Source organism: Synchiropus splendidus, chromosome 12 (genome assembly GCF_027744825.2).
Source record: "Synchiropus splendidus isolate RoL2022-P1 chromosome 12, RoL_Sspl_1.0, whole genome shotgun sequence".
In the NCBI taxonomy this organism is placed as follows: Eukaryota; Metazoa; Chordata; class Actinopteri; order Syngnathiformes; family Callionymidae; genus Synchiropus; species Synchiropus splendidus.
In genome coordinates, this window is record NC_071345.1 from 2,019,037 (window position 1) to 2,041,992 (window position 22,956).

General features: G+C 52.6%; 5 protein-coding genes across 16 annotated transcripts; 4 read left to right on the top strand and 1 right to left on the bottom strand.

Moving 5' to 3' along the window:
• Nucleotides 1-303: 303 nt before the first annotated feature.
• Nucleotides 304-4,065, bottom strand: tmem242 (transmembrane protein 242). The gene is made up of 4 exons (XM_053882021.1): nucleotides 3,451-4,065; nucleotides 2,037-2,137; nucleotides 1,688-1,825; nucleotides 304-1,620 (listed from the first exon to the last, which is right to left on the bottom strand). Exons 1-4 carry the CDS (start codon nucleotides 3,518-3,520, stop codon nucleotides 1,504-1,506), a joined length of 426 nt encoding a protein of 141 aa, XP_053737996.1. The 5' UTR covers nucleotides 3,521-4,065; the 3' UTR covers nucleotides 304-1,503.
• An 878-nt stretch (nucleotides 4,066-4,943) lies between these two features.
• On the top strand, nucleotides 4,944-8,058 carry LOC128768795 (ribonucleoside-diphosphate reductase subunit M2). The gene is made up of 10 exons (XM_053881969.1): nucleotides 4,944-5,135; nucleotides 5,223-5,291; nucleotides 5,669-5,815; nucleotides 5,887-6,003; nucleotides 6,075-6,208; nucleotides 6,797-6,891; nucleotides 6,956-7,089; nucleotides 7,153-7,257; nucleotides 7,316-7,429; nucleotides 7,702-8,058. The coding sequence occupies exons 1-10, from the start codon at nucleotides 5,046-5,048 to the stop codon at nucleotides 7,852-7,854; spliced, it is 1,158 nt and encodes a 385-aa protein (XP_053737944.1). The 5' UTR covers nucleotides 4,944-5,045; the 3' UTR covers nucleotides 7,855-8,058.
• A 559-nt stretch (nucleotides 8,059-8,617) lies between these two features.
• Nucleotides 8,618-16,456, top strand: LOC128768764 (pleckstrin homology domain-containing family G member 3-like). 12 transcript variants are annotated; one of them, XM_053881910.1, is made up of 15 exons: nucleotides 8,619-8,874; nucleotides 8,943-9,127; nucleotides 9,188-9,288; nucleotides 9,356-9,425; nucleotides 10,874-10,920; nucleotides 11,025-11,175; nucleotides 11,251-11,382; nucleotides 11,449-11,631; nucleotides 11,712-11,801; nucleotides 11,859-11,945; nucleotides 12,004-12,037; nucleotides 12,427-12,504; nucleotides 13,255-13,391; nucleotides 13,447-14,545; nucleotides 14,957-16,456. In XM_053881910.1, exons 2-15 carry the CDS (start codon nucleotides 9,029-9,031, stop codon nucleotides 15,508-15,510), a joined length of 2,862 nt encoding a protein of 953 aa, XP_053737885.1. In that variant the 5' UTR covers nucleotides 8,619-8,874; nucleotides 8,943-9,028; the 3' UTR covers nucleotides 15,511-16,456. The 12 variants fall into 12 exon arrangements, with proteins under 12 accessions (XP_053737878.1, XP_053737876.1, XP_053737884.1 ...); XM_053881906.1 differs by having other exon boundaries at nucleotides 11,251-11,631; XM_053881907.1 differs by having other exon boundaries at nucleotides 11,712-11,945.
• A 311-nt stretch (nucleotides 16,457-16,767) lies between these two features.
• cep43 (centrosomal protein 43) lies at nucleotides 16,768-20,863 on the top strand. The gene is made up of 15 exons (XM_053881977.1): nucleotides 16,768-16,916; nucleotides 16,981-17,034; nucleotides 17,100-17,154; nucleotides 17,218-17,306; nucleotides 17,384-17,497; nucleotides 17,566-17,622; nucleotides 17,697-17,767; nucleotides 17,839-17,897; nucleotides 17,959-18,020; nucleotides 19,638-19,691; nucleotides 19,761-19,861; nucleotides 20,203-20,306; nucleotides 20,373-20,400; nucleotides 20,470-20,557; nucleotides 20,646-20,863. The coding sequence occupies exons 1-15, from the start codon at nucleotides 16,833-16,835 to the stop codon at nucleotides 20,721-20,723; spliced, it is 1,098 nt and encodes a 365-aa protein (XP_053737952.1). The 5' UTR covers nucleotides 16,768-16,832; the 3' UTR covers nucleotides 20,724-20,863.
• Nucleotides 20,864-20,998: 135 nt separating this feature from the next.
• ccr6a (chemokine (C-C motif) receptor 6a) lies at nucleotides 20,999-22,864 on the top strand. Its single transcript, XM_053881979.1, has 2 exons — nucleotides 20,999-21,141; nucleotides 21,230-22,864. Exon 2 carries the CDS (start codon nucleotides 21,237-21,239, stop codon nucleotides 22,275-22,277), a length of 1,041 nt encoding a protein of 346 aa, XP_053737954.1. The 5' UTR covers nucleotides 20,999-21,141; nucleotides 21,230-21,236; the 3' UTR covers nucleotides 22,278-22,864.
• Nucleotides 22,865-22,956: the final 92 nt, after the last annotated feature.

The window sequence follows — 22,956 nt, forward strand, 5'->3', positions numbered from 1 at the left end:
GCGCCAAGACAGGGGTTCGAGTGTTGACAGATGAAGGCGCAGTGTCTCCTCCGCGAAGACAGGTGGCAGTGTCACTCCAGAGGACGTAGAACAGCTCAGCTCAGTCCACTTACTGCTGACGCCAGCATTTTGTTTTCAGCCATTCAGCAGTGATGGACAAGTGACCACTGGTGACGCACCGAGGCTTTCCTGACTACTGTGCCGGAAATAGTGCGAAGCTTCAAAACGTCAGTGGCGGTGACATCGGGTGGACGACTGAAGCCATGACAAGTGGTTATGACAGCAATAAAAGTTCAGAACGGTCTGTGTGGCCCTTCAAGTGTTTTGTTCATTCATACCAAATCATATTAACATAATCATTACAATCACACATGCAGATGCTCCCCCACACACTTAAGTAGATTCCAGATTAACGCAAATAATAAATGCAGATCATATTGAGAGGCAAATGTAAAAAGCTTTATGTAAAACACTGCACTGCAGGTCACGAACAGGATTAGATATTCCTCCTGCTATGACAATGATCATGGTGCTTGGATTGAGAAACATTGTATCCCGTCTGTGAAGTTTGTTTTTATAAGGAAAACCTTCAGAAATGATGGGCTGCCATTTGGTTCAGAACGCATTGAAAGGCAATGAGCCAGTAAGAAGCCTTGAAACATTTTGAAGCAATGAAGCGCGAAGCTGGCGACGTCATCGATCACATGACATGGATCTTTTGATAAGGTCCCACACAGTAGTTCGAATCACTCCACGTCAGGAAGAGTGACACACGCTCCAAAGCTTCGGTGTCATTTGCCCATCACTGCCATTCAGAAACTCTGCAACAATCATGTCGAGATCATCGCGGTGATCGCGCGGAAGAATGGAGGACTGTCTTCAGTGTTGACTTCCATCTCTGCCAGACGGAGGCAGCCTCCGTGATCCAGCAGTGACGACACAAACCCAGCGCCAGTCACAACAACTGTGGGGGGCCATGACAGTGAAGCTTTATTTAGAACGTGTTACTATGGTGACCTGTGCGTTTCCTCAACTGTGTGGCTGCATCTTAACACCCCATGACGCTCCACCAGTCGTCCTCACCCACACTAAGAGCAGACACTGTGGACACATGTGACTACACGTCACCTCCAGCTCCCTGGATGTCGGAGAAGAGCTCCAACTGTCAGCGGAACATCACCGTGACAAGAAGAAGACGGCAGCGCAACGAGGCATGCGTTTAACCAATCATTTCTGTCTGACTCAGAGCTTCTCACTAGCACCTTCCACTGACAAGTCACCATCACGATCATCATTTCACATCGCAGAGTGAACCAACAGACCCAAATGGCTTGGCTCATGCATGGACCAGCCTCAGCATGGAGACCTGCCCCAAGTGAAGACAGGCAGCTGCAGCCATCAACCACTTGGGCCGCAGTGCGTGCAAACTCTGGTAGATAGCTTTATTTCTCCGACACAAGTGCAAGTCACCCAGATGAGGGCGCCGCCACCTCAGTTCTACAGTCACTTTGGTTTGGCTGCAATCACAGACTCCCAGTCCAGAGGTTCGGATGAAGCAGCTGTGTTGGACTTGGGAATGGACGGGAAGAAGGTCGCCATCTTGTGGCGGAACTCCGACAACTGCACGACAAGAGGAGAGCGGACGTATCAGTCTCTTGGTGAAATGCACACTCAGTGTGTGACTCACGCTGTCAACGTCCAGGAGCAACCACACGGTGGCGCCCAAGAGTCCAACTCCACCCCAGGCGAAGAGGGACCCCCAACCAAGGGCACGGAGGGCAAGAGACGCACCGCTCTCTGGGACGGTGGCGGACGCCACGACGCCCTGAGTTGAGAATGAAACGGGAAAGTGGGTTACGCAACACAAACTGGCACGTCACAGTTGTCGCACGGAGCCAGAAGAAGAGAGCCAGGCCCTCCACTGTCCAGCAGCTGTTGCTGAATACCATGTCTTAACTAGGAGCAAGACAGAGTCAGAGATGGAAGTGGAAAGCAAGTCAAGACAGTGAGGGAGTCAAAGGTGTCCTCTTCCTCACCTTGTTGAACCAGTCAGGACTTTTCTTCTTGGCAAGTGCCAGTGTGGAGCCGAATCCTGCGATCACCCCCGCAGACGCCACCGTGGTCAGGAAGGCCACACCTGCGCAGAGAAGGCCTTCCACATGAGACCCTGGTCTGGAACCTTTGATCATAACACTGGTCGACTCTGAGTCTCTGGATCCCTGTTTATTTATAAGATGGAGTGGTCCTCATAGGTTCTCTGACGCGCTCGTCTGCCTTGGTTCACATCAACACATGCAGGTCTCCTGCTGCCAAGGTGAAAATAGTTGGATATTGGCGGCAGCGTCCACTTCCACGTCCCCATTAGGCTTCACTGATGGAGGACACACTCTCACAGGCAGCGCTAATGCTACGAGCCTCCATCAGTTGGGGACCATCAACAAATTCTAAAGCATCAAAGTATGAGTGAAATCTTCAATAAGGCCATGGAAAACAGGCATTTTAGGAGAGAGAATTGTGAGAAGGTTTTTCATCACACAAGACAAAGGACTGAGAGTTTGTACCATGATCTGGAGAATAGAATCTGACTCTATGATCATTTCTTCACCTGATTTCTAATGTTTCTTCAGTAGCATCTAGGAAATGTGTCCAGACTGCTCCATAGTTCAAGTCAACTGTTCAGAGACATGAGATACAGCAGACGTTTAACCACTAAATAAAGCTGGCACCAGCGGCTTCTACCAGAGACCTGAAACATTGAGTTTCTCATCTCTGCACTGAGTTCACTGTTCTATTGAAACATCAACAGATCATGATGTTGGAGACAAACTCCACTCCTGAGTTCCATCATCAAACAGTGTCAAGAGAGACTGTAGTGTCCAACACATGGAAGAGAAGGAACATGGATTTATCGCTATCGCTGAAATGATAACATTAACTGAGATAACTTTTTTGGTCCATATCACCTGTCCCTACTCAGCACTGTTACCTTTGTGTTTTTATTCTGTGTAGAGTCATTTTGCACGAGCCATGGTTTGTGCTCTGCACTGTGGAGATCAATAAAGTGTCCGTCTGTCCGGGAGGCAACTGATGATGATGATGATGATGATGTCACGCACGTTACCGGGACACACGGCTGGGTTTCTCAGGGTTCAGCAGGTCTGAAGAGACGCAAGAGATTGACGTGCCTCTCTGCGGTTGAACCTGCCAAGTTAAACTGCTTCACCCAGAGGTGCCAGGCTCGCGCTCATGTCACGTGTTCAGACGGGAGACATCTGCATCGTCAGACCACCACATGTCAACACGGAAGCGAGACATTTCACCGCGCTCTCTCAGCACCGACCGTCAACACAAACTTAACGGCACATATCGTAATCGGAGCGTCATCGCGGTGACGTCACACTGCAGGCGTCAGATTTGAGGTTTCTCAGAGACCAGTCCATCTTTTCTTACCTTTGAGCGGCAGAACTCGTTCCGAGCCGTCCGTCTCTTCTGTCATGACGGTTTCATCTTCAGAGGTCATGTCGTGTTCCTCGCGGTGCCACCGCGAACGGCGGCCGGTCAGAAACGCTACATGGCGGAACCAATGCTGCTGCACGGCATGTCGTCAGTACGGCATCCGGTGAAGGTCAATTGTTTTCTCGGCTTCCAGTTTTTCGAGGGATGAAAACTTGGTGACAGCGTTTCACCGACGCGGCTTTTCCGGGATCATTTTAACATACCAAAGGTGTCATGACTAAAATAAAGCTGATTGAAGAACCATTTTAGGATTTCAGCGCCTTTGGCTCACGTTTCATTATTTTTTAACAAGCAGCGTCAAAACGTAAACCTTTTTCCGCCGTGCGTTTCTCCCCGATGTAGATGCGCCCGTCCTCCTTCTGTGTCGCCGTGGTTTATGTGAATCACTTTGCTTCTCATCAGGCCCTGAACGAGTCCAGGTCACGACTCCCAGACTCACTGCGGTCACGCGAGCCGCCGTTCATCTGAAGTGCTCCTTCTTTCTAAACATTACGGTAATGTTTCGTTAATTTCCTGAGCGAAACCTCTGGCCTCAGATTAGGAGCACAACACTCCTTCTGCCTCATAATCGTGCAGCACATACGGTGGAACTCTGCAGCAGCATCAACCCCCGGGACCGGAAGTGGATCACAAGCGGTTCTACACATCTTCTCTGCAATAACCATCCAGGGAGAGAAGGCCGAGCGCGTCCCGCCCACGAACAGAACTTACAACTGGGCCGAGTCGTTCGAGTTAGTGAACAAAGTTGACATTCCAAAACACGCCTCGACGGCCGAACTGTGTGCCGCACTACAGAACCCGCCAGTGGAGGGCAGCGGTGGACTTCTTATTCTGTAAGAGAAGAAGAACCATCCGTGACGTAACGAACAGCTGCTGCCGCGAATTTTTGGCGCCAAGATTGGGATGCATACACATTTTCAATGAGCAATATCGACGAGTTCAAGGCACGCGATGAACATCGTTGTTTGGCCAGCCCGTGTCTGCACCGAAGTGTGACTTATATCCGAGCTGTTGACGGCAAGTTACGTTAGTTTGTTGGGAATTTCGACTCAAACTGCGGCCCGCAGCCAAACGTTAAACTCACAACCAAGTCAGACGACTTCTATCCCCAGCATCGCACCTGTATCTGATTTAATAAAATATTGAACTTCACCCCTCTATAGATCTATTTTAGCCATAGAACATTCGGCCTCAGTTGAGCACAGGAAATGCTTTTGTTTTTCTTTTAGTACAATTTCGTAAGCTGACAACAAAGGCTGTAATCCCCCACCGTTTTTACTCGCGCTTGAACGCAGCGCGCATCTGATTGGCTGCCAGGCTACGTGTGTTTAAAGAGCACCGCGGAAGAATGCCTCCGATTGGACCAGAGAATTCGCGCGCCAACGTTTCAATAAAACGCTGGCCAGGCGAAGACGGCGCTTCAGTCTCTGCTTCTCTCGTCGCCCTCCTGCGTTCACCGCCGTCCGAGCTGCTTCCCTCCAGTTTTCCGCGCTTCCTCCTCCAAAATTGTCCGCACCACAGCAGAAACGATGATGTCCAGCCGCTCTGTTCTCTCCGTCCAGAAGGAGAACAACGTGAGCAGCGAGATGAACAAACTGTCGCTGAACAAAGAAAACACGGTGAGTGGCCAGCTCTGACCCACTGAGCGACTTTTCTCCTCTCGAAGCCTCCACGCCAACTGACGGTGGTCGTCTCGTCTCTTCCAGCCTCCGAGTCTCAGTTCTTCCCGCGTCCTGGCCTCCAAAACCGCGCGGAAGATCTTCAAGGACGCTCCGGTAAGTTCCGATCCAAGAACGCAGTACCCAGAGGTTCTGGATCACCATTCATTGCTGTGGCACACAAACGGTCGAGTTGGACTTGAGCACAACTTACTTCGCTGTTCCTGCGGTAGATTGGCTCGAGTGCTCGGTGCTCGACTGTATTGGTCTGTCAACATTGAGCGGCTCGGTATTCGATTGTGTCCACAGCAGTGAAGTGAGTAACAATAACAAAGAGTTGCCTTACGCTCGCGGCTCCGCGCGCTCGTCCGAGCAGAGCAGCCGCGTCAGTAGCGCCGCAGCAGGCAGTGCAACATGAAGACACAAGAGTTCCCTCCTGGTTTGGCGGCCCTCTTCTCCAGACGTGTGACGTCCTGCTTCTCTGGTGTGTCCAGGCCAAAGAGGTGAAGGCGAGCGGTGGCGGGCAGACGGAGCCGCTGCTGAAGGACAACCCCCGCCGCTTTGTCATCTTCCCCATTCAGTACCATGACATCTGGCAGATGTACAAGAAAGCAGAGGCTTCCTTCTGGACCGCAGAGGAGGTAGAGGAGCCCGAGAGCCGCTGACGCTCGGTGCGGACCGGCAGAGGAACGTGACGCGTGTTTGTGTGCAGGTGGACTTGTCCAAGGACCTGCAGCACTGGGAGTCCCTGAAGGACGAGGAGAGGTACTTCATCTCGCACGTGCTGGCCTTCTTTGCGGCCAGCGACGGCATCGTCAACGAGAACCTGGTGAGGCGCCATTTAGTGCTTGTTACCACCATCATCATCGTCAGTGGACTGACGTGTTCTTTGGCCACCAGGTGGAGCGCTTCACCCAGGAGGTGCAGGTGACGGAAGCCCGCTGTTTCTACGGCTTCCAGATCGCCATGGAGAACATCCACTCTGAGATGTACAGTCTCCTGATTGACACCTACATCAAGGACCATGGAGAGCGGTGAGAGACTCGCACCTTTGATGTCAGGAATGCAGTGGCGCCTCCATCATGGAGCATCGCCAACGTTTCGCTTCTCACTTCCTGGTTTTAAGGTTTGAATACAAAAAAGTGACATGGTATCTTAAAAAGCTTTCAACACGGCGTGAAAATTAACAATTATATTTAAGTTTACAAATTCAAAAGTTTATTTTTCCGATTTGAGGTTTCTTTTTAAGATTACAAATCTTTTTTAAGAGTTCAAAACTGATGGCACAGAAATGGTGTTGAGAGTGTGTCCTTGCTTTATGGGCGGAGCCAAATCAAGACTGACAGCAGAACATGTGGATGAGTCACGTGGATGTGGGAGAAGTGCAGATCCAACACACTGCTCCAATCTACAGGCTGGTGAAGCTGCAACTTGCTACCAGACATCATATAAAAGAACAACATTGAATGCAACGTCACTAGCGGTCCAGCACCGCTTAACTTAATGAAAATACAAAAAACCTTTATATTACTAAAATCAAATTATTAATTTTCACACTGCGCCATACGCCTCCTGACCAGCAGTGCTCTCCAGTGAGCGCTCTCCCCTCCGTGTCCCCTCAGAGAGTACCTGTTCAACGCCATCGAGACTCTGCCCTGCGTGAAGAAGAAGGCCGACTGGGCGCTCAACTGGATCGGCAACAAGAACGCCAGCTACGGTGAGGGACGCCTCTGAGCGCTGGGCGCCGCTGTTGCTGACTCGTGTCCTCCGTGGTCGTGCAGGGGAGCGGGTGGTGGCCTTCGCTGCTGTGGAAGGCATCTTTTTCTCGGGCTCCTTCGCCGCCATCTTCTGGCTGAAGAAGCGAGGTCTGATGCCTGGTCTGACCTTCTCCAACGAGCTGATCAGCCGAGACGAGGTGAGCGGCGGGAGAAGGCTGCAGGAGGTGGCTCCAGCGCTTCATGTCTCTCTGTGTGCTCAGGGCCTCCACTGTGACTTCGCCTGTCTGATGTTCAAGCATCTGCTGCACAAACCTTCTGCAGAGACGGTCACCGCCATCATCAGGAACGCTGTGGAGATCGAACAGGTGCGTGCGGCCGCCTCGCCCCGCCGTGGCTCAGTCATGTGACCACTCCTTCCTGCAGGAGTTCCTGACGCAGGCTCTGCCGGTGAAGCTCATCGGGATGAACTGCGACATGATGAAGACCTACATCGAGTTTGTGGCCGACAGACTGATGATGGAGCTGGGCTTCCCCAAGGTAGGCAGCCGCAGCTCGCCAGGACCGAGTCAGAGGTCCTTGCCAGGTCGCTGCGTGCGGTAGCGTGTGTGTGGTGATGAGCTGCGCAGGGGTACGTACATCGGTCAGAGATGGTGACCGAGTGTCACTGCCGACGCTCAGAGGACGAGTGGTTCCCTGACGGAGGCGTGGAGACACGATACTGCCGCCTTCTGAGCATCACACGCCCGCGTCACCTGACCGGCGGGATCCGCCCACCTGGGTGTCTGACCAGCCGCTCTCTCTTTCCTCAGATGTTCCGAGTGGAGAACCCCTTCGACTTCATGGAGAACATTTCTCTGGAGGGAAAGACCAACTTCTTTGAGAAGCGTGTGGGCGAGTACCAGAGGATGGGGGTGATGTCGGGCACCAGTGACAACACCTTCAGGCTGGATGCAGACTTCTGAGGCGCCACGCGCGCGATTGTACATAGCTTTTAGCTGCTTTTTAAAATGTAAATTATTGTTTTAAGATCATTAAATGTTTCTGGGAATGCGAGAGCCTTGGTGTTCTGGACGAGTGAGTCTGGGATGTCTCACCTGATGAAGGGCTGCCTTGTGTGGTGACACAGCCCATGAGTCGTACAGACACGTGTATTTATTTTACTGCAGAAGAAGTCAATAAATTAAAATTTCATCATTGGAACGACCCCTTGTGTTTTGTTTGCCTGGTGGATGGTTGACTTGGTCCAGGTCCAAACTCATCAGATTTCATTGACATGGTTGTTGACTACTTTATCGTTTTCATGACGAACGTCACAAGTCAGAAGATGGTACCAGGTTGGACCTGTAGAGGGCACTGGCGTGACGAATCCAGATGACGGTGTATTTGTGTGCGCGTGAATCTGAAGCCTGAAGTGCCTGTTTTGAGTGCACGAGGAACTTCAGCCAACCACACGGTTTCCACACGCCCGGGCTGCAAAACGCGGAGGTGACCTGGTTTTGACCGCAGATTTCTCAACCAGAATCACTTTTGATGCGACTCAACCCGTCGGGTTCGGTCCAGACGGAAGGAGACGATTGAGCGCCACCCAGCGTGAGCTGCTGGAACTCCTGTTGTGTTCTCCCTCCGTGTGTGAGTGTCATGATGTGTGTCACCCGCAGTGACTGAGTCAAGTAAAAGTGTGTGTGGAGAATGTGATTGGCTGTGTCTAATCCGTCAAGATTACCGTCCCTCATCCTGTTTTCAGATTAGATCGCCCCACACACACACAGGTTTGCAGACGATAAAACTCGTTCTGTTGTCTTTGATTTCACATGGGACACCTCGACTGGAAGGTCACAGAGCAACTCAGGAGGAGAGCCGTGTTTGGGGACCCAGCATGAGACGGTGTCCACAGACGTGAGTGTAGCTGTCCAGGTCAGTGTTGTGACGCGAGTCCAGGTCCTCCAGCGTGTCGCCGGCTCACCACAGTCGCCTGTGCAGAGGTTGGTGTTGGGAGGACACAGACACAGAGGTCAACGTCAGTGACCATGACCTCTCTTCTCTCCAACAGATAAGCACCTGTTGACCTTTGCTCTCCACGTGGTCCAGATCTCAGACGGTGTTTGGGCACGTGTGTGAGACGGGGAGCCTGTGGAAATGACGTCGGACTCTCAGCTGAGCTACCTGGACCGCGTTGTCATGGAGATCGTCGAGACAGAGAGGACGTATGTGCGTGACCTGCGGATGATCGTGGAGGTGAGTGACCCCCTGACCCCGTGGCTGTGACTCTGAGGATCACCTTCTACCTATGTGCAGGACTACCTGTCTCACATCATCGAGCAGTCTCCGGTCTCGCTCAGTCCCGATCAGGTGGTGCGTCTGTTCGGAAACATTGAGGACATCTACGAGTTCAACAGGTAGGTTTGTCCTCAGATGAACGGGGACCTGCTGCAGCGACACCCAGTGTCTGTGCTTGTCCTTCAGCGAGCTGCTTCAGTGTTTGGACTTGTGTGACAAAGACCCGGTCGCTGTGGCCCGCTGCTTCGTCACCAAGGTAACACCGGTCACTACACGGAGACAAACAGGCCACAGGGGGGAGTCCAGGACTCCAGGAGTCACGGAGACAACTGGACAGCCTCCAGCGCAGCACATGCAAGCGAGGAGGAACCAGGGACCCGTGTACAGTGATTCAAGTCAGCTTTCATTAGTCCACTCAGGTGCATTCACGAGATTGTTTTTCGCGTCTGCCATTTTGTTTGGATTTTTGGCTTTCGCTGTAGAGATGCGGTTCAAAAGCCAAAACGTGCGGCCCAACCAGAAATCACCCGCTATGACTTTTTCCCATTGAAAATGAATGGGAAGAGGATTCACCGCTCCAGAAAATTGACTCTACTTCAATGAGTCACAGCTCCCCCAAACGTTGGCCTGGAAACTCAGCGAAAACCTCAAAATGCAGCCGCACTTGTCCTCTGCCGCCCTCAAAAAGATCGGAGCCACGTCGTATCGTTTGCCCACAAAGAACCCAACATTTGGCAAAAATCAAAAAGAGAGAGCAATCCAGCTGGTTGGAGTGGAGCAGAGCAGTCGAAATCCAGTCATGTTCCAGTTTCTAAACTGCGATTGTGGCCAAACAGTGCGACGGAGAAACATGAAAATCTCCAGTTTTGTAGTCACACTGTAAAATGTGCTCCGAATTACTGTAGCACTTTCAGAATTTGCGCGAGAGTCGCCAACGTGCAGCAATCACAGCATTTGGCCTCCACTGAAAATGCATTGGAGCTCAGTAGCTGCTGCTCGATAATCGAGGCAACGTTACTCATTTTTGGCTCGCCATCCTGGCCAAACCGTAGACTGGAGACACATGAAATTTGGGTCAGTTAGAGACGAAAGCCTCAAGATTCTCACGGTGTGCTCGGTTTTCACCGTTGGTTTCCGAGATACGGCTGTTTGTTCGGGGAGTAGGAAACTGGCCCGTCTGAAGCAGAATGACACAGCAGTTTTCAGCTGTGCTTTGTGTGAGAGGGAGTGGGAGGGGAAGCGTTGCCGTGGCGACGGCACTGCAGAGTAGGGGAAAGGTCACAGGCTGCATTTTCTGCAGCCACACACCCAGAGGAGCATAGCTCGGCCATCTTTTGAGCTAGAGACGCCTTTCAAAGCTTCAAACGTAGCTGCAGTCCTCCATGTGCTCACGGCGTATTCACAAGCTTTACTCATAAACAGCATCATGTAGTTCAGTCAAAATATCCGGCAGCAAAAATTGCCTGAAAATCCCTGCGACTTCACCATCAGCGGCTAAATGAACCCACTTCAGAGGTGGTTTTGTGATGGTTCCCCCGACGGCAGCAGTTGTTGTGATGATGCCAAGCAAACTCCCCCAGAGAAAGATGATCCACACAAGATGGCAGGAGCAGAGAGGGAACGTTGCAGTGAGGAAGGCAAATCCATCTGACGGGACACCAGTTTCTGTGCATCTGTGTGACCCGGCGGGGTGTGTTTGTGCAGAGAGAAGACTTCACCATCTACACGCAGTTCTGCAACAACTACCCCAAGTGAGTGCTGCAGGGTCCAGGACCTGCCAGTCGGGGTTCTAACGCTCGCGCCCCTGTGTGTGTGTGTGTGTGTGTGTGTGTGTGTGTGTGTGTGTGTGTCGCAGTTCTGTAGCTGCCCTCACCGACTGCATGAGGAATAAAGCTGTGGCCAAGTTCTTCCGGGATCGACAGGCCACCTTGCAGAAGCCGCTGCCTCTGGGTTCTTACCTCCTGAAACCAGTTCAGAGGATCCTGAAGTACCATCTGCTGCTCCAGGTGATGCAAGACCAGTGATGGCCAAGCTGGTGGGTGTGATGACGCTCATGGTGATGATGATGATGACAATCCCAGGAAATCGCCAAAAACTTCAAGCAGGACGACGAAGGCTTCGAGGTGATCGAGGAGGCCATTTGCACCATGACGGCTGTGGCGTGCTACATCAATGACATGAAGAGGAAGCACGAGCACGCGGTCCGACTGCAGGTAGCCGCGGCTCTCGCGGCCAAGCCTGTTGCTGCTGACGCCCACCGCCGCCTGGGCTCTGTGCAGGAGGTCCAGTCCCTGCTGGTGAACTGGAAAGGTCCAGACCTGACCACTTACGGCGAGCTGGTTCTGGAAGGATCCTTCAAGCTCCACGGAGCCAAACATCAGAGGACGCTCTTCTTGTTCCAGCGGCTGTTGCTCATCACCAGGCGTCGCGTCGAGCACTTCATCTACAAGACGCACATCTCTGTGAGCAAACGCTCTTCCCTGAGGGTGGGGTTTGGTGGGGGGGTCAGGGATGACGGTGGGACATACTAATGTCATTTCAGTGCTCCACCCTGATGCTGATCGACACCAAGGACCCTCGCAGCTTCAGCGTCACCCACTACAAGAGACCCAAGAAGCCTCACACGGTCCAGGTGAGCGCCAGGCTTGTGCGCCTCTGCTTGGCTCTTCTGAGGGTGTCATGTGATCAGGCCAGAAGCGTGGAGGAGAGAGAGCTGTGGGCTCATCACATCAAACGCATCATTCTGGAGAACCACCAGGCCATCATCCCTCAGAAGGTCCGCACCGTTTGTAGGACCGCAGGCCTTCACTCACCATGCGCTTTGTTTTTGTTAGGACAAAGATGCTGCGGTGGATTTGTGTCCGCGCCGTGAGTAGCGTTGAGATCGGTGGTCATGTGATCTCTGTGCACGACCCGGTGTCCTATGTTGACGTTGGGACCGTGGACTTTTACGTCCTCTGCTGAGGGAAAAGGCACCTCCAGCGTAGAATGTTGTACAGGCGTTTCTCATCTGTAGCGTTCCAGGCGCCACTGAGTGCCGGGGAGAGAACGAACATGTTTGGCTTCCATGTGGCTCCAGGCGCGAGGCTGCTCGCGGGAGACTTGGCTCCCCTCTTCAGTGACGGCACTGAAGTAGCAATGTCATGTAGAGTGCCCCCCCCCAACCTCGGCCTGTTCTTCACGCGCGGCGCTGCCTTTGTCCTCGGTGGAGGACGTACTGGTTTGTGACGTCACTAACGGCATGTTTATGACATCAGACCATCCCAGGCATCACTTCAGTCCAGAGCGAGTGAGAACGATGGCACCAGCAGAGGGCAGTCTGGAGCCACAGTCAGGTGATCAGACTTCAATAGTGGTGTAGAGCAGGGCTTCTTAACCTTTTGGATCTCGGGGCCCAATTCAAGTGATAGAGCTGACTCACGACTCATGGTTTCATTTGTGATCAACAACCATATTTAATGTACTTACGCATAAAGAAACCAAAACCTTGGGAAATGACGTGAAACCTTGCGCATATCGCATATCGCATCGATATTTGTCATGGAAAAGTCCAACCAGCAGCAGAATCAGTTGCGAGTCATGTTCATCAGATTTACTAAAGAAAAACAGAAAAAAAATACACTTGATGCAAATTGTAGAGAAAATTGGAAAAGCTGAATAAAATTCTGAATCAAATAAATATAATGAAACCTTGTCGAAATATCATAAAATAAAAATTATACATTTTATTTAAACCCCAAAGAAGATATAAGTGAAGTGCAAATAAAAGCACTGCCATTTCAAAACTGCTTCACCAGGTGCTTTCATGAACAGTGTTTACACTTTCTTTATCATTGAACTTCTCCATAGTTGGTCACTATCACAGATTTGCAGCTGTCAAGTCAATTCAGTGACTCACTGCCGCCGCCATACGTGGCTCATGGATTCAAACTGAGGGTCTCACGGCAGTCCTTTTGGCGGCCATCTAGTGTTAGGGCGGGCCCCGGCCCTATGGTTAAGAGGCACTGGTGTAAATGACAGATGTCACATGACTAACAAAGCATTGCTTGTGTGGCTCTCCGCTGCGCCTGGTGATGGCATCACAGTGCTCCAGCAGGTGGGACTCACTGCTTTCTGGCCAATGATGAGTGACCACACTAACATCCTCTCTGTGTTGGACACGAAGCAGGAAGCTGCACTGCCACGCCCACTGCCGGAGGGGGCGGAGCCAGCACCTCCTCAGGTACACAGCAGGCCTCCTGGACTGGAGCAGACCTCTAACAAGCGTGTCCCTACAGAGACGCTCAGTCCCTAGGCTTGAGTGCACGGAGGGAGTTGAGCCAGCGCGTCGCTCGGACCTTCCAGGGAGCTCAGTACCAGAGGACCCAGAGACGGAAGTGGAGGAGCCTGCCCTGGCAGCCGGAGACTCCCGAGCTCTGAGCAGTGGAGAATCTTCCGATGAGGAGGAGGACGAGGAGGATGAGCGGCAGAAGGGCCCAGCCCGGATCCTGCCCCCCTCAGTGCTGAACAAGGCCGGCGACATTGCCAGTCATCTGAGCAGCATCAGGAGGCCCAGCTGGAGCATCCAGGCTCCAGAGCCGGCCGCCGGACCTGGATGTGGGCGGCGCTCCGACCCGGACGGCCTCGCCGGATCCCCTGAGCGGCGTCGATGCTCTGATTCAGGTGGATGGCGACGGCGGGACTCTTTCCTGACGCATCACGAGCGACTGCTCATCGGGAAGATAAAGAGTTACTATGAGAGTGCGGCCAGCCAGGACGGCGGCCTGGGCCTGCAGCGGCGGGAGAGTCTCAGCCACATCCCCACCGGACTGGTCCGGACCTCAGTCACCCGCTTCAACCGTGTGCCGGGTGCTTCAGCCGGCTCCTCGGCTTCGGCCTCCGGCGCCGCCCTGCTGGGTCCCATAGAGTCCAGTCAGTCACTGAGTCCAGCCAGTCAGTCACTGGACTCTCCAGCATCTGGTCCAACAGTCTCTGTGGAAGAGGCGCTCAGACCCTCGTCTGAGGTCACCAGGATCTGGCAGACCATGGCGTCCCCTGCACCGGTCCTGGCAAGTGAGCCTTCAGCATCATCCCTCACTCACCAAGACCAGAACCAGAGCCTTGACAACACTGCTGACGAGGTGAAGGCGACTCTGCTCATCAGACGGCCAGACCTCCTGACAGGGGGCAGCTGTCCCCAGGACCGCCAGGCTCCCTGGGTGAAGTCGGACCCCGAGCGGTCAGAGGCTGCGGAGGACAGAGCCGAGAGCAAAGTTCTGCACTTGGCCCGTTGTTATAGTCAAAGGCTCCGAGAGTCCAAACCTGCAGTCCCAGTACGAAGTCCAGAAATCCAGATGGACCCAAGCACTCCAGCCGGCCAGTCAGCAGAGAGTCCAGGTGAGTCCTCCTGAGACACACGCCCACTCATATCGTTCTTCTGCGCGCCATTTTGTTTAGATTTCCGCCACGATACTCCTCTCAGAGCTTTCGCTGTAGAGACATGGTTCGAAAGCCAAAACGTGCGACCCGACCGAGAATCGCCTGCTATGACTTTTCTCAGACCCAGGTGCCAGAATTCCCAAGATATTCCAGGGTTTGTGAACAATTTTGCCATTGAAAATGAATTAGGAGATCAAACTGCCGCTACAGACACCAGGGCATATCTTGGTCTTTTGAGCTAGAGACGCCGTTCGAAGCTCCTAACGTTGCTGCAGATCTCCACTGACAGCATGTGCAGCGCGGTGCGTTCACAAGCTGTTTATTCAACAGCGGCAGCGTCTGGTTGATACTGACGTCTGTTCCTTCCAGCAGATGAACTGGTGCAGAGAGGAAGCCTCCATGCAGCAGCGGCCCTCACTCGTGCACATCAGTCTGCAGCCTTCCACTGGCCTGACGTGCGAGAACTGCGCTCCAAATACTCAACCCTAGGTCCAAGGAGACCAAGCCGCTCTTCGGGTTCCTTCACGCCGGAGCGCGGTCCACAGGTAGAGCCAAGTATCCACGGAGGGGCCAGTTCAGCCCCCCACCTGAGCACCGCACCCTCCAGTGAGTTTGACCTGCCATGTGGACGGCCCCACGTGGCGGCCCAAGCAGTCAAGGGGCCGGAATGTGAGACTGCTTCTGAAAACTCGGACGTGGAGGAGCAAACCTACGTGCAGATCCGCTCCCCGACCAGCCGCGAGAAGATCTCCATCCTGGCTGTGGTGGACCGGTGTCGGGCCTACCAGGACTCTAAGGAATACAGACAGAGGGAAGCGCTCGGAGCCTCTGGCGTCCAGGACCAGCACCATATCAGACCCAAGGCTGCAGCAGAACACAACCTTGTGAAGAACCTGCGGGACAAATTTCAGAAGTTTCCATGACCAAACTATGATCTCAAGACGATGACGTCATCGGCTAAAGATGAGGCTCATGCATCTCATGTGATGAGGAGGGAGCAGGAGGCTCCTCACACAGGACACTCCTTTCTGCTCAGGTAACCTTCTGTTGGTCAGGTTTTTGGCCAGTCCTACTCACCTCTGGACTCCACTTTGGAGGGAGGACGACCAAGCAAGTTTTCTATGTTCAGGATTTTAATTTCTAAAACAGGGATTTGTGGGGAAATTCAAATTGCAAGAAGAAGTGTCAGGTTCAATGCTGCCCAGATCACAAGAGTGTTATATGACAAGCAATATCACTGTCACTATTATTATTGTTATTATTATTATTATTATTTGTGGGGGTTGCCACCTGTTCCTACGCATTCATCCTGTATTTGAAGTGAAAATGAGGCCACAATTGTTCCAGAGTTGGAGGTGTCCTGGCTGCTCACTGAAGCCATGTGGTGTGCTTCTGCAGCAGGGAATATTACCGTGTCACATAGACAGAGAGTTCAATTATTTACTGAAGTGGGTGAGTATGTCAGCATAAATTACTTCATCACTCTCCTTCTTTTTAGGGCAATAAAGCAAAAATAGAAATTCCATCTCACTTTTTTTCTCAAGTTTGATCGAACCCTGTGTTTTTTTTCCAGCCAGGAGAAATGAACGTGACAGAATGTGACTAAACACATGTTTACTGTAGCCTTTCATGTTTTATATGTGTGTTGTATATAGTGTATAAATTGTGTTGTCAAATATAGACATAAGGTTTGTTAGAGCGTTTTCTCACTAAATATCTGGATACCATTCGATTAGTTTTTTTTGGACTATGATCAATGTTCTTTCTTTTTCTTTCTTGGGCCCTTCCATTCCTTCTTTCTCCCTTCCTTTTTTTCCCTTCTTCCCACCCTTTCTTTCTTTTTTGCACTGAGCTGGTACAGAAACATGGTTGGTGAAAGGTTCGCGGTAGTTGAGTCCATTTGCAAATGTGAAAGTTTTTTCTATTAAATCACTTTATTTCCATTTTCCCTGATGCGAACGACTCGCATCCTCAAGACAGACCGTGTGCTGCATCACAGCTGCGCCTCTTATTCTGCTGTGAACAGCTGAGTTCGGGGAGGCCAGCGCAGCGCGATACTAAAAACAGCTATTTATTTTTTTCTTTTGATGAAAACAAAAACACAGACTCGCACATCGTGCAAGGGGTCATCAGAGTTCACGCCGCATTAATTCGCTTTTTTTTTCTGTCGTTATGGCTGTCGTCATTTCCGGTGCCTCGGTGTTTTGCTTCCGCCGGCAAAACTAGCTGTTAGCTCTGTCGGACCATGTCGGCTGCAGAAGATGACTCGGAGCTTCGGGATCTCCTGATCCACAACCTGGAAAACAGTGGAGTCCTGAACAAGCTCAAGGTTTGGCTCGTCACGTCGCCTCCCGGCAGTGATAAGCCGCTTGACCGTTTGACCGTGTCTGCAGGCGCAGATGCGCGCGGCCGTGTTTCTGGCCATGGAGGAGCAGGACCGACTGGAGGTTGTCTCAACACGTATGTCTCCACGCTTCCCTGTGTCTCTGATTCCCAACATTCTCCTGTGTAGAACAAAGCTCCTCTGGTCAACGAGCCCCTGGAGAAGTGTCTGCACACCAGAGACGGTGAGTGGCCTACTCGTGCACCTACCTGAGACCTCCTGGACGTCAGACCTGTCCTTCTTGCAGGTCGCCTGGTTGCCAGTCTCATCCTGGATTTTCTGCAGGAGTTTAATCTGGATCTCAGTCTCAGTGTGTTCCGGCCCGAGATCAACTGCGTCAGTCCCGCCCGAACACTCCGGCGTCCACTGGCACGCCGACGCTCTGACTGACCGGAAGCCGGTGTGTGTTGCAGGAGGGTGCCGACGGTCGGGTCCAGGTCAGCCGGGACCTCGGGCTGGCTGTGGAGCAGGGGGCTCTGCTTCTGGAGCTGGTCCGGAGACGTCGCTCGGACCTGGAGCACCGACAGGTGGGCAGGTGCAGTGTAGCCCGCGAAGTGCTGAGGCAGCTGTGGACGGTGTGTGTTGTGTCCTGCAGGAACCCAGCCCCGGGCAGCTGGCTCTGGCCCGCGCCAAGTTTGACCTCCGTGACCCGGTGAGCCACTCTGTGGCCAGGTTAGCTTCTACCCAGAGAGGACGCTCATGCACCCATGTGTTTGGACCCAACAGGACCGCCGTGGCACTGTGCGGCACGAGGACCTGCTAGGCGTCTTCATGGATCTGTTCCCAGCTCTTAACAGGTCCCAACTGGCTGGGTGGCAGGGTCCAGTCCACGGCCTGGAACTCAACCTGCTTCTGTGTGTTTTTGCAGAAACATGGTGGAGAGCTTCCTGGCTGACGAACTGGGTTCCTCGGCAGCTCCGACTCGCAGTACGTGCGCACGTCCACGTGCTCTGCTCTGCCTGTGCTCTGACCCTGGTGTCCTCCACAGCTGCCGACTTCCAGATGTTTCTCACTCTCTACAAGCGTCTGTTTGCACAGTGCAGGACTGTGGTGAGTGTGATGGACGAGAACCGTCATGTAGGCTGTGCCCCCTCCTCACCCTCACCCTCGCCCTAACACTAGCACTTGGTTCTGAGCACCTTCCACTATGAAGTGGCCTCCGACGACCAAGTGAAGGGATTGACATGTAAAGACGAGGTGCCATTGGCTGTCGTGTTGTGTTTTGTGTCCTGCATATGGAGTAGTGATGTTCGCTTCCACCGATTTCCATTTTCCAATCCCATACTGAGTAATATCCAGGCGATACCTACACGTATGCGACTACACCTCATCATAGCTTCTTGAAGAGTACAAGAATTGTACAAGTTGATTTATTTATTTAAATAAATTAATGTCTTTAATTATTAACAACCACTATTAATGTTCACAATTCAGCATGAATATGTAGACACAGAGTCCAACATTGTCACTGTTCCCTCTCTCACAGGTTCTTGTTCAGGAGCAATGGCATACAATGCCGTCTCCCCCTTTGGTCTGTTCTGTCTTTTGCTCAGAACATCTCCTCCCTTTGAATAGACTCTCTCTGCTGGTACAGAAGTGGCAGTTATCTTTTGAGGGGGTACAAGCAATTATTACACTGACAACTCAAAACTGAAATTGCTAGTCAAATACTTAAACAAATAATGCCACGATAATTCCACTGTTAAATTGATGTAAATTATTAATTCAAGTTATACATATTAATTTAACAATTAATTTAACAGTTTAAGTTTGCTTGAAAATAAATATATAACAATATTTGGTATCTAAACTCATGTTTTATTCATCTTTTCTAGTACGTTTTTCACCAAGGCTGTTTTATTGTCATTGCACTGTATAATGTAAAATATCTACTTTAAATGCTGAACTACCTAGGAATCCTGACATGAACTAATCTCGGCTACAGTTAGGATGGGTGAGATTATTTCAGAGATACACATGCTATTACTTTATTATTATTATTTATTATTATGTTATTTATGACTTTACTCAAGCTGGATATTGCCTGCCTGCTGCAGGAATGACTCCGCCAGAGACGTCTCTCTGGCCCTGGCGCCCGCACCTGAGGCGGACGCTGAACACTCTTCCTCCCTCCACCTCATCGATGCGTATGTTCGGTACTGAACTGCGTGGTTTAACCATCAGTGTTTCACCATGTTTGTTGTGTTGCCACAACATCATATTGTTCTTCGACAGGCGTCACACACACAGCTTCTTGGTTGTTTGTGGCGCTGAAGTGGCTCCACACGTTGGCCATTCTGCAGAACATTTTGTAAATACAGCTCCAACGTTTTTGCCACCTCTTGCATCGGCGCTGATCATCTCACTTGGTTTTGTGAACCAACGGAGAAGAGATGGGCGGAGCCTACGTTGTGGTGATAGATGTGTTAAAAGTATGAGGATGCTAACGTTAGCCTGGATGCTAGCCCACTGTTGTTTGTTCAGAAGAAATCCACACTTCATCCACGCTACACCGACACGTGAGGCGCAGAGCCCATTGTTAGGGTCAGGGATGGGGCACAGCCAGTGGTGAGCAGCTTCAGCAGGAGACGCATGAAGACCATCTGAACACATGACTTGGACCTGTGCTCTGGATGTTCAGGCTCTTTTCTCACCCTTTCTGTTCAGGTGTTCCCGAGCTGCGATGCTGCAGTGGCCCAGGCCGAGGACGGGGTCCAGAAGGTCAGTGTTGCTGGCGTCTCACTCTCCTCCTGCTGGCCACCTCATGTATGGTGTGTATGTCCGGATCAGGGCGACAGCCCGGCCCTGATTCAGGATCCAGATGAAGAACTTGAAGATGGAGACTCCTTCTTTGATGATCCCCTTCCCCAACCTCAGAAGACCTACGGCAGGTGAGAAGCGTGGAGCTGGTGGTGCGGCGCCTTGCGGTTGGAGTCGGACTCCCCTTGGATGGCGGCGGGGACGTGAACAGATTCCCCAACATTTGCTCAAACACCCAAACGGAACAACCATTTCCAACAGCCTCAGACTGAAGTACACGGTGTATTTGCAGTTGCCTCAGGGTGTTTGTCATGACTTGTGAAAGACACGTTCCAGACGTGTGGAACTTCTGCCTCATGGTTGGACAGTCCATCTGTGTGCTTATAGACCTCTGCTCTGGTACTGAGTTTGGTCCTGGTCCCCACACGGTCCAGATGACGTCTCAGATTCCTCCTTCTGTCCTGTCTGGCAGGCCCGCAGGGTCCCGGTCCGAGGACACGCCTTCGTCGAGGTCTCTCTCTGACCAGCCCAGAGCAGCAGGAGGAGCTGCGTCACAGAACTCGGCCAGGATCACCGGTGAGTAGGGTCATCTGCGCCTCATGCTCTGCTTCATTCTCACGCTCTGCCTGTCTTTCGCCACAGATCAGGATTATGATGATGACTTCAACAGGTTTGACCTCTGACCTGCTCTCCAACTGGTTCCATCTGTTTGGACTTTGATTCTGAAGGCGAGTTTCAGCCACAGGTCTGAGCTGACCCACAGTGACCTGAGCATCGGAGAAGAGATCGAGGAGGTCTCCATTGAGGGTCTGCAGGACAGCGAACAGGTGATGAAGATGATGATGGTGATGATGATGATGATGATGATGATGATGCAGACGCCGACCCTCCCCTGACGCTGTGCTGCCATTTCAGTGCGATGACACGCAGGACGTAAGCGTGTCCAGGCTGAGCCCGGGTCCCGGCGCTGACTACATGGAGGACGTCTCCTGAGCTGCTCTCATGAAACTCTGTTGCCATTGGTGGCACCGAAGAGGCTGTGGGTCGGCGGAGTGTGTGAAAGCAGATGGTGATTGTGAAGTAAAGCCTGAATGCTGGTGTCACATGACTCGCTGTCTGTTTCACAAGTTCAAACCTTGATGAATGAAATGTTCATGCTGGTCGTCCTGACCCTCAACCATCCGAGCCCAGGACAGCGTGCTCCGAGCAGAGTCATGGGTTGGCTCTGACTTGACCGCACGGCTGCCGCTGCTGCCGCTGCTCACACAGTCAGGGAGAGATGGTGGTGAGAAACAAGCTCGACCAGCTCGACCCATCGTCGCTTCAGAGCCATGTGACTCAGCTGGCGACCGTTGGAGCAGGAAGTGCAGCACTTCCCTCTGGACCCCGCAGACGTGGACGGTCTGAAAAGGTGGGTGGTTGTTCCATGCTGGTCTCTGTTCTTCGGTGTTCTCTCGTCTCTCTCCGGTCTTCTGCCTCATTCGTCCATCTGTTTCTAGGCGCAGCATGAATGACACCCTCTTGGATGACTGCGAGGAGTCCGTCACTCTGGGCCTGCATCAGCAGGGCCCGGGGCAGAGTGTGGTGGCGGCGGTGCACGGCCTCATCTGCCTGCTGGGCCTGGTGGGCAACGGCCTGGTGGTGGCCACCTATGCCCTCTACAGGGAGTCCAAGACCATGACGGACATCTTCCTCTTGAACGTGGCGCTGGCCGACTTGCTTTTTGTGGCAACGCTGCCCCTGCTGGTTCACAGCGAGCTCTCCTCCTGGACCGCAGGTCAGCTGACCTGCAAGTTGGTGCGCGGCGGCTACAGCGTCGGCCTCTTCAGTGGCACCCTGCTGTTAGCCTGCGTCAGCGCCGACCGCTACGTCGCCATCGTGCTGCTTCGCCGCAGTGCCCTACTGCGCTCTGGACGCCGCAGCTGCGTGGTCTGCGCGGGCGTCTGGGCGCTGTCCCTGCTGCTCTCCGTCCCCACCTTTCTTTACTACCACCGCTACGTGCCGTCTCATGCCGACAGCGGCGCCCACTACATCTGTGAGTTCCTTTTCCCGGACGAGAACGTGGCCCGTCGGGCGAAGGTGGCGGTTCCTAGCGTGCAGCTGGTGGCAGGCTTCTTCCTGCCGCTGCTGCTCATGCTGTTCTGCTACAGTGCTGTGGTGCTGACCCTGCAGAGGACCCGCAGCTCCCAGCGCCACAGGGCACTCTGGCTGGTCCTCGCTGTGGTGGTGGTCTTTGTTGTCTGCCATCTGCCCTACAACCTGCTTCTGCTCTACGACACGGTCAGCTTGCCCCTGACCCTCGAGTGCCACACCCTGGAGCTGCTTCAGATCGCCCGCACTCTGACGCAGACCCTCGCCTACCTGCACTGCTGCCTCAACCCCTTCCTCTACGCTTTCATGGGGGTCCGGTTCAGGGGCCACTTCAGACGAATCGTCCAGGACCTGTGGACCCGGACCAAGCCCCGTCAGTCCGCAGGCGGCTCCGGCGCCGGCCGCCTTCCCTCAGCAGACCGCTGCAGTGCCACCGGCATGTCCCTGATCTTGTGACTGGCTGCGTTCTGTCCTCGCCGTGCGCTTGCTTTGGCCCCAGCGTCCAGCACAGCTCTCCAAAGGTTCACCAATCTCAGTTAAGTGTTCTTCCGGCGTCTACAACCTCAGAGGTGGCGTGCTGAGCCGCTCAGTCTCCGTTAGCAGACTGCTACCATGTGTACGCCACGTGGCTCCAGCAACCAGCCCTTGGAGCACGTTTGACTTCAGTTCTTTTTTTGTTCAATTTCAATACAAAGCTTTGCCTCCTATCGGAAGTTTGATTCTGGTGTTTCTGCACTGACCCACAAGCCCTTTATTCGCTGGTGATGGAGGGAGAATAAGCGCTGGAAAGACTACAAAATAAATCTGAATCAATCACAATCAAATTTATTGCCATGGTCAGTGGGGATCCCACCAACTAGGAAAGTGCTTCGAACTAAAGTGCAGTCAATAAATTAAATTAAAGGCTTTCACTGTGCAAAATAAGATGAAGTGGCAATCATTCAGCCACGCACACTAATGCGTAATACGGAGCATTTGATTGGTCCACGCTGCTCTCACAACACGTTGAACACTGTGAGAGAGAGCACTGAGGATGGAGAAGGTTTTAGTCAGTGAAGTCCAGATCCACTAAAGCCCTCAGTTCTGACACCACAGTTGGTCTCAGCGGCTGCTTCTGGATTCCACACCTCCAGGA

What these genes read in the sequence shown, in the direction of transcription:
- ccr6a (XM_053881979.1), top strand. Translation starts at nt 21,237, where the DNA reads ATGAATGACACCCTCTTGGATGACTGCGAGGAGTCCGTCACTCTGGGC.
- LOC128768795 (XM_053881969.1), top strand. Translation starts at nt 5,046, where the DNA reads ATGATGTCCAGCCGCTCTGTTCTCTCCGTCCAGAAGGAGAACAACGTG. An exon ending in AGCTGATCAGCCGAGACGAG is followed by an intron (nt 7,090 to 7,152) that starts GTGAGCGGCGGG and finishes CTGTGTGCTCAG; the next exon opens with GGCCTCCACTGTGACTTCGC. An exon ending in ACGCTGTGGAGATCGAACAG is followed by an intron (nt 7,258 to 7,315) that starts GTGCGTGCGGCC and finishes TCCTTCCTGCAG; the next exon opens with GAGTTCCTGACGCAGGCTCT.
- cep43 (XM_053881977.1), top strand. Translation starts at nt 16,833, where the DNA reads ATGTCGGCTGCAGAAGATGACTCGGAGCTTCGGGATCTCCTGATCCAC. An exon ending in CTCGGCAGCTCCGACTCGCA is followed by an intron (nt 17,898 to 17,958) that starts GTACGTGCGCAC and finishes TGTCCTCCACAG; the next exon opens with CTGCCGACTTCCAGATGTTT. An exon ending in TTGCACAGTGCAGGACTGTG is followed by an intron (nt 18,021 to 19,637) that starts GTGAGTGTGATG and finishes CTTTCTGTTCAG; the next exon opens with GTGTTCCCGAGCTGCGATGC.
- LOC128768764 (XM_053881903.1), top strand. Translation starts at nt 9,029, where the DNA reads ATGACGTCGGACTCTCAGCTGAGCTACCTGGACCGCGTTGTCATGGAG. An exon ending in TTCTGCAACAACTACCCCAA is followed by an intron (nt 10,921 to 11,024) that starts GTGAGTGCTGCA and finishes TGTGTGTCGCAG; the next exon opens with TTCTGTAGCTGCCCTCACCG. An exon ending in TCTACAAGACGCACATCTCT is followed by an intron (nt 11,632 to 11,711) that starts GTGAGCAAACGC and finishes ATGTCATTTCAG; the next exon opens with TGCTCCACCCTGATGCTGAT.
- tmem242 (XM_053882021.1), bottom strand. Translation starts at nt 3,520, where the DNA reads ATGACCTCTGAAGATGAAACCGTCATGACAGAAGAGACGGACGGCTCG. An exon ending in ACGAGTTCTGCCGCTCAAAG is followed by an intron (nt 2,138 to 3,450) that starts GTAAGAAAAGAT and finishes TTCTCTGCGCAG; the next exon opens with GTGTGGCCTTCCTGACCACG. An exon ending in TGCTCCTGGACGTTGACAGC is followed by an intron (nt 1,621 to 1,687) that starts GTGAGTCACACA and finishes CTTGTCGTGCAG; the next exon opens with TTGTCGGAGTTCCGCCACAA.